The sequence below is a fragment of the Oncorhynchus nerka genome, linkage group LG9a (assembly GCF_034236695.1).
Source record: "Oncorhynchus nerka isolate Pitt River linkage group LG9a, Oner_Uvic_2.0, whole genome shotgun sequence".
Lineage (NCBI taxonomy): Eukaryota > Metazoa > Chordata > Actinopteri > Salmoniformes > Salmonidae > Oncorhynchus > Oncorhynchus nerka.
Window position 1 is genome coordinate 52,812,953 of NC_088404.1, and position 9,102 is coordinate 52,822,054.

At 39.4% G+C, this 9,102-nt stretch overlaps 1 protein-coding gene across 3 annotated transcripts in view; it reads left to right on the forward strand.

Annotated features, from left to right (window-relative positions):
• Window positions 1-8,857, forward strand: part of LOC115134509 (ethanolamine kinase 1-like) — a 45,930-nt gene extending 37,073 nt beyond the window's left edge. For all 3 annotated transcript variants that reach the window (XM_029668555.2, XM_029668553.2, XM_029668554.2), the window contains 2 exons: window positions 4,577-4,650; window positions 8,140-8,857. In XM_029668555.2, the coding sequence (XP_029524415.1) occupies window positions 4,577-4,650; window positions 8,140-8,209 (144 nt within the window). In that variant the 3' untranslated portion in view covers window positions 8,210-8,857. The remainder of the gene's footprint in view (window positions 1-4,576; window positions 4,651-8,139) is intronic.
• The last annotated feature ends 245 nt before the right edge of the window (window positions 8,858-9,102 follow it).

Here is a 9,102-nt window from a genome sequence, read left to right on the forward strand (position 1 = left end):
CTATCCAGTAGAAGGTGCATATAACGTTGAAGATCTGATGTTGTTTCAAAGGTACAAATTAAACATATTTTATATAAGGTTTGTCTATGTTGAAAATGGGTTACAATGATGACATAATCCTGTGGTTGAAACTCCACCCTCAAAACAACCGTTAACGTTTTTTCAAATTCAATGTATTTTCCACATAGATTCCGCAGCACAATACGTTGACAAATTACATTGAAAAGACTTCTATTCAACCAGTTGGTGCCCAGAGGAATGTAGAAGTAGACCTACCAATTAGTTGTGGTGTTTTTACTGATATCAATTTTTGTTTATGAATTAATAAGTGATTAAATCTCTTAATTCTGTTACCAAATTGGGAAATGGGAAATCATAGTACATGTGTAGTCAGAAACCACAGACTTTGATTTATCATCCGGACCGGCCTTGACTTGGCCCAAACATAGACGTCAATGATTGGTGACCGGACCAAATCTGAACCAATCATTGATGTTTATGTTTCACAAGTTTGGACAGCACAGTTTCAATAGAGTACAGTACAGTAAATACATGTAGAGTTCAGTACAGTACAGTAGAGCACACTAGATTATAGTACAGTTTAATGAACTGTTTTGTACAGTACTGAACTATACTTTACTGAACTATACTCTACTCTGCTGTACTGTAATCTACTTTACCCTACTGTGCTGTACTGTGATGTACAAACTTATGAAACATAGACGTCTATGATTGGTTCAGATTTAGTCCGCTACAAACCAACCAAATGTAATAATACCCAAATATGCAAATTATGATATTGCATATTTCTACATTTGTGTGCCTATTCAGGATACATCACCATGAAGAGAATGACATACAGTTGAAGTCGGAAGTTTACATACACTTAGGTTGGAGTCATTAAAACTTGTTTTTCAACCACTCCACAAATTTCTTGTTAACAAACTATAGTTTTGGCAAGTCGGTTAGGACATTTACTTTGTGCATGACACAAGTAATTTTTCCAACAATTGTTTACAGATAGATTATTTCACTTATAATTCACTGTATCACAATTCCAGTGGGTCAGAAGTTTACATACACTATGTTAACTGTGCCTTTAAACAGCTTGGAAAATTCCAGAAAATCAATTTATAACATTTTTGACATGCGTTTTTCTGGATTTTGTTGTTGTTATTCTGTCTCAACACTGTTCAAAAAACCTACCATTAAAATTATAGACTGATAATTTCTTTGTCAGTGGGCAAACATACAAAATCAGCAGGGGATCAAATACTTTTTTCCCTCACTGTATATCCACAGTAAAACGAGTACTATATCAACATAACTTGAAAGGCCGCTCAGCAAGGAAGAAGCCACTGCTCCAAAACCACCATAAAAAAGACAGACTACGGTTTCCAACCGGACATGGGGACAAAGATCGTACTTTTTGGAGAAATGTCCTCTGGTCTGAGGAAACAAAAATAGAACTGTTTGGCCATAATGGCCATCGTTATGTTTGGAGGAAAAAGGGGGATGCTTGCAAGCCAAAGAACAGCACCCCAACCTCGAAGCACGGGGGTTGCAGCATTATGTTGTGGGGGTGCTTTGCTGTAGGAGGGACTGGTGCACTTCACAAAATAGATGGCATCATGAGGCAGGGAAATTATGTGGCTATATTGAAGCAACATCTCAAGACATCAGTCAGGGAGTTAAAGCTTGGTAGCAAATGGGTCTTCCAAATGGACAATGACCCCAAGGATACTTCCAAAGTTGTTGCAAAACTGCTTAAGGACAACAAAGTCAAGGTATTGGAGTGGCCATCACAAAGCCCTGACCTCAATCCTATCCAAAATGTGTGCGCAGAACTGAAAAAGCGTGTGCGAGCAAGGAGGCCTACAAACCTGACTCAGTTACACCAGCTCTGTCAGGTGGAATGGGCCAAAATTCACCCAACTTATTGTGGGAAGCTTGTGGAAGGCTACCTGAAACGTTTGACCCAATTTAAACCATTTAAAAGCAATACTACCAAATACTAATTGAGTGTATGTAAACTTCTGACCAACTGGGAATGTGATGAAAGAAAGAAAAGCTGAAATAAATATTTCTCTAGTATTATTAGACATTTCACAATCTTAAAATAAAGTGGTGATCCTAACTGACCTAAAACAGGGAATTTTTACTCTGATTAAATGTCAGGAATTGTGAAAAACTTTGTTTAAATGTATTTGACTAAGGTGTATTTAAACTTCTGACTTCAACTGTATATATCCACGATTATGCATTTTTGTATAGTACAGATCAGGGACACATTATGTAATTCCGTTACCGTAAATATTTTACCGGGTGCAAATCCACTACAATTATTGTAGTTCAATAACCAAAAGGGATTTTTTTAAACTCAAGGTGACATGTCATAGCTGACAAACAATTCTTTCTGCAGACGTCTTTGAATCTTAATTCGGAACACTATATTTGATAGAGATTTTGGAAAATGTGGTCGCATAAAAAAACGGAGGAAGATTTTTACCGCGATTCTCTTACCAAATTTTGCATCTGCACAGTTCTTCCAGTAATTGTGTTTTTGTGAATTTTTCGATGGAAATTGCTCAAAGTAGTCCCTGTGCAAAGAGTTGTATGGTTTGTTACCGTTATCCATTTCTGTGGAATTGCCCTCCATCAATCACAAAAAGAGAAAGAACTGATATTGATGCCCCCTGAACTGCCGGGGTATGTTTTGATATTTCCTAAAGCCCTTTAATAGACAAATCGTCTCTGTGGCATCACTAAGGAGTGCTGGTCCGCCAATGTTCTTGGGATGGGAGCTTCTCTACTGCTCCTTTCCCCATCTTAAGCCCAGACAGAGCGAGCCAAGGCACATAAAGAAATTGCAAAAGAGAATGTCTTTTTTTTAACGCAAACTGAACAATTTTAATATCAACTGCCATATCTAAAAAGTGTTCTATAAATCTGTCCTGCAGAATGTGCAGTCTTTTGGTCATATATGCATGCTTGGAAACCAAGGCAAGCTTGATCAAGACGGTGGAAAGGATAATTGGTATAGATCAAGAATCTGCCACCAACCTGTACACAAACGTCATTCTCCTAAAACTTGAAAGTATTTCACAGGACAGAACTCATTCCCTTTACTCAAAACCCAGTCACAGCAGCAGCCGGACAAGGGGAAAGATACTTTTTCAAAAGAAAATCAAAACAGATAGATATGGGGACTCTTTTTTCCCCAACAGCCTGTATAATTGAGTATACAGCATATTGCACTTTCAATGTGTAGCTATAGCACTTTGAATGGATTCCATTGTGTAATTTCTATGTTTTCATGTTTTATGTACCGTCTTTTTAAGCACATGACGAAATGAATCCCCCCCTGGTGGCATAATAAAGTTGATCTGAATCTTCTTTGTCCCCATCAGGGAACCCCTTCCCAGGTACCGAAGGGCCAAAGATTGTGACTCTGTGATGGCTCCTCTATTTCGTATTAGTAGCATGCTTTGTCTCTGGGCTTTTCTGAATGGCTCCCTGTCATTGGCCATCTCTGCTTAGAGTTAGGCTAATGGCATCTTAATGTTATTAATCATAGCCACAAAAAAAAAACTGCACTCAATCTCCATCTAGAGCCGAGGAGAGACGTTACATATGAACATGTGGCAGGAGAAAAAAACGAGAGGGGAAACCACATACTGCTCCAGTATTTCATTCCACCCTTTATTTGATTATCAAATAAAAATGTGATTATATCATTCGGCCACAGCACAGAGGTCTGCCTGGAACTCGTTAGGAAATGATTAGTGGTCCCACCATAGAGAATTACAATAAGGGTGGATGACAACAGAAATGTATGGAGGCGTGGGAACCTATAGACTTTTCCTCATATTTTTCAGAAGCAAAACACAGAGAAAGCAAAACCACAATTCACATGTGGTTTATGGGTATACAAAATCCTGTCATGAAAACGTTTCCTAAATAACATCCCAAAACAATACACCTCTTGCAAGTTAGAGTCCGGGCCTCTATTTCAGCTCTTGCCTCAAATTCCGTCCAGCAGTATTTTCTGTCGCGGCCGTTGCAGCATTTGTCGTCGATGTCTCATCGAAAACAATGACATCTGTTTCTGTCCTGCCATCATGATTCGCCCGGGACGCGGCATAAGAAAGCTCATTACATTTCTGTCTGGTGGGCACACAATCTTTCACCATAAGAGGCACATCCTCAAAACCACAACAATGTTCAACAAAGGCCGCTGGGGACATACAGGACAGGACAATAACCAGAGAGGATATTTTGTTGTTTTTGTTTTCTGGCGTCAAAAGCACTTCAGATTCAACAGCAGGCTACAATGTCTCGATATGACCACTCAGTGGGTACTTCAATGTCAGAACTTTAAGACGGACAAGACTCTGAAATCTATTCAATAGTAATACAACATTTGTTTTATGTCAGTCACCAGGTAAAGCGTTAGATTTATACAGAAGACGAGGTCAAGTGCAACCCTGGCCTGATCAAGTAGGCAACCTGTATCCTAACTTTTGCTTTCCCTCGCTTTCTCCTTATCCCTCTGTTTTTCTCCATCTATTCGCAGGCCTCCAACTTTTTATGGGGTCTCTGGGCAATCCTGCAGGCCAGATATTCCTCAATTGATTTTGACTTTGAAAGGTGAGTGACCTGTATCTCTAGAGTCTTGAATGTGACCAATTTTCCCATTGGGCAAAACTGGTTGAATCAACATTGTTTCCACATCATTTCAACCCCCCCCCAAATGTATATGACAACATCGAATCAATGTGGAAAACTGATTGGATTTGTAAAAAGTCATCAGCATAAGGGCATTTCAGTTTTTTTTTCACTCAACTTTTTACCTAAATCCAATGACATGGTGAATTATTTTGTTGATTTCACGTTTCACATTATTTGACAACTCAACCAAATGTAAATCCAAACTAGATGTTGAACTGATGTCTTTCCCCAGTGTATTGCTTCTAAATGCTGATACAAAGTCAAATCTACAAGGGTTTACATAGCTTTACTATGAATAGCCGTTCCCCTCTTCAGATTCCTGCCGCCCAACACTCACACAACCGTTATGAGAAATAAGAAAAATAACGCATTAACTTTAATTGAATCACCTGGTAACACATTAGCCCCAGTAACAAATATCTGTATTTTCAGGGGGACAAAAATGTATTATAAACAGCATAGTCCTCTGAGCAGAAAATATTCCTCTCCTCCAATGCCCCATTGTACCCCACAGAAGCAGCAGTCGCCACTGTGCTGACGCTAATCACTATTGACACACGGCACCCACCCCTATGTGTGGCTTCGCTGTCGGCTCTGTGGATCAGTGACAGGGGCCCCGCCACTTTATATCGGAACTTTGGAGGAAATGCGATCCAGCAGGAGCAGATGGAACAGAGCCAGTATTGTTCCAGCCTCATTGGTCCTCCCTGTCTGTCTCTCACCCCTGGTTCGGCCATATGTGGCTGTTAGCCTGTCTGGCCCCACTAAGCTCCAGGCACAAGTTGCCCCAATGTGCGTCGCAAGAGTCAGATTACATCCCTATATCCAAAATCCAAGGTTAACCATAACAAGGTGGAACACAACAGTGAGTTTGCACCAGTCACTTAAGGGGTTAAAGTCCCCCTCTAGAGACTCCAAAAGGGAGCCTAAGTCCTAGATTTGGAGAAGGAGGGTCCTCACGATGGAGATTTGTTGGGGTGTTTCTCTCTATGCCCATTTACTTGTTGCGTTATCCCTCTGAGACGAGTCTCTGCTGACTACTCAACGAGTGACAGGCAACTGCTAGGCCTCACACTTAACCAAAGCCACATGTGCGATATTAGGGAGACGCAATGGGAATGCATGATCTCCACCCTCCCTGCCTCCCACTCTACCGTTGATATTGACTTTATTTATTTTTTGTTTCACTTGTATCTGCTAGGCAGCGGTTGAGTTTGTGGATGTATTGGCAAGGCAGTGGTTATTCCATGCTTCCAAAGCCAATTTGACGAAGACATTATTATGAGGAAATGAGTAAAGAGGCCCACTGTTTGGAATGGTTTGAGTGAAGAAAATGGGGACCTGCACAAAAGCACATTGTGGAATGGTTTACCTGCTTTTCAGTGTGTGAATTTGCCCCTCTTTTCTAAATAGTAAATAGGAAAATGTTTTTATTTGAGATTTTATTGTAAAATGACATGGGTTATTTTTTTTCTACTTTCATTTTCATTTAATTCTGTTGGAGAAGTTAAATGTAGGTTTTCTTTACTGCGCTTCATGTGGTCAATGAGGTCACGTGTCGAACAGTATGGGAACAATTTACCATCCTTTCCATTATGTCGTTGCCAATTTCAGGCCCAAACGAACCATTTTAACAGAGTGAAAGATTCATACAAACAAATTCAACAAAACAACATCAAAACGTATACAATGCCAAGGGGGTAAAGTGGCAGAACTGGAACAGAGATTCATGTAACACAACTGTTGTTTGTGTCTAAAGGAGTCTTCTCATCACTGAGGTAAGACGCTGTCCAGTAACGTTCACACTGTGCACTGATTAGGCATTGAGGATTTAACGATAAAGTCCTTTATGTCTCCATTTTCCCTTCTTTTGAGACTTCACTCTGCTTCAAAGGCGAGCACAATAGCCAGCGGCAAGAGCACACACACAGACATTAGATTGGGTTGAACAACACGGTTCAAACAAACACCAAACCACTTTACTCTTGGTAAACTTTTGAAACATGTCTAGGCTTTAAAAGAAACTGTACTTTGTTCAGATGTTGAAAGTCAAAACAAACTTAATGTCATGAAAGGCAAGTACACAAAGCAATGCCATTTTGGGACAACTTCTGTGAAGATACAACATGCTATTGTATTTATTATGAATCCCCATTAGCTACTGCCAAGGCAGCAGCAACTTTTCCTGGGGTTCAGCAAAATTAAGGCAGTTTTTTGGAAAAAAAATACATTTTCGGGAAGAAAAAAATGGTAAAACAGTTTGTCCAAAGTAAGAGGGAGAAATTGCCCTTGAAATAAAGAAAATGTGTAATATATTGATTAGAAAACCTTAGTTTTCCTAATCAGTATTGTTTGATTATTTGATTGTCAAGTCCCATTATCATCAGCTTATCTACAGGATATGAAATGTAGGATGACATTTGGTATAAATCCCAATCTTTGTAAACATGTTATTTTTATTTCATCATTGTCATTTGTCAAAATCAATTAAGCGCTCTCTCATGTAACCCCCCACCCCCACCCCCCCCCCCCTCGAAAGGAAAGGCAGCGTAGAATGAGGAAGATTTAAAGTGCTTTCACTGAATTGCTTCCTTTCCATGACTGAAACAAGCCACTTTAATCTGGCGTCACTGAAAGGACTGTGATAACGGTTATCAAATGAATCATGTTTTTTCCTCCCCTGAAAGCAAAGCATTATGGCAACACACCACATTTGTGTTGATGAATAAGTCTCTACGCTGGAGTCTGAAGCACAGTTCACGAGTGTAGAAAGGCGCTGAAAAGGCAATCCGGGCCAGCCAAACAAGACTGGGACTGATCCCGAATCATCTCCTATACAGTTCCAAATGTGTTTGACAGAATGGATATACTGTAGTTCGCAGAGCAATGCAACACTTTTTTTTTAAATTATTGTATTTATCATCTTTTTACCCATTAGCATGTGAATCCATGATTTAAATATTAATTAGCAGAGCAGGTGAAAACATTTTCTTTGAATAAACACCAGATGTTTCATTTCTTTGTGTTTTACGGCGTATAAATTATACGATTATTTAACTGTACTTCACTATGTTAAACTGTTGACGGTAAACAAAGAAATGTGTTTTTCCGCCAAAGTGTTTCCACCTGTGTTCATGCAGGTGTGTTCATGACGGGAGTTCGATTTAAAGCCAGGATTTAATCCAAGGTGCTTTATAACGCAGAGCACTACAACATACGTTTTACGGTCATTTCACACGAGCCGACATGCACTTACCGTGATTAAGATATCCGTGAAATGCCTTTAAGCAGCGAATTGACGGCTGTCTCGTGCGATGCGCTATAAATGCACCTCGGATTGAATCCCAGCCTTATTATCGTACGCAGGGAACACCTCATGTTCGTTCATCTCTTATCCTCTATCTGCAGGTACGCTATAACCCGATTCGACTACTACTTTGAGAAGAAGGAAGAATACTTTGGATTGACTCTCAGTTAGAGAACCGAGCCCGAAGAAGTTTAAACAGTTCAGGTCTGCTGCATCTTTATTTGAATTTAAGAGAGTATTTTTATCGACACATAATGCTGAAAGGTTGCAAACGAATGCGGGCAATATAACCATGTGTGTTTCCAGAAAATGTACACTTGATTGTTACAGTTTCCTAAAAAAGAATGGTGTAATTTCAACTGATTCTCCAAATATTTGGAGGTTGGAGATAACCTCATTTGGCAAATTGACATGGCTTCCAGGCCAGAAAGATGTTCATTTACATTTAGCCAAGTTACTCAAAGCAACAAGAACTAATACTAAAATCATGAGGGTTATTTCCAGGCTCATTCAACATTAAGCTCAGTTGAGATTTTTTTTAAATGTCCCCTGGCATGGATTTTCAGTGTTGTATTATTTCAAGATGGTATTACCATCATGCTCTGTTTCAATTGTTCTGTTATAAGACTGCTCTCTTCTGTTGCCCAAAAGATGAATATTAGATAAATAAATTGTTCATACAATGTACATCGAACAGTACATTGTACAGTATATACTGCAGCATGCATAGGCAAGTGTTTTTGCTGAACTCCACTTCAGTACAAATCATAACAATTGCATAAAAAGCATTTTAGAAATAAAGTGTTGCCTGTCCATTTATCTATCCCTCTTGATAGCTGGAGGAAGTGTCATCTATGGATTCATCTCTGTTAAAGATCTACTATGGACATCTAGTTGCTAACGGAGTACATCACATTTTGGCTACCATGGCTGCGTTCTCACTAATTGGTCTTTTGACCAGTCAGATCAGCTCTGAAAAGAAATCTGATGTGATTTGTTCAGAAGGACAATGAGTGAAAAAAGTATCTGAATTTGGCTGCCTGTGTAAACACAGCCATATATGC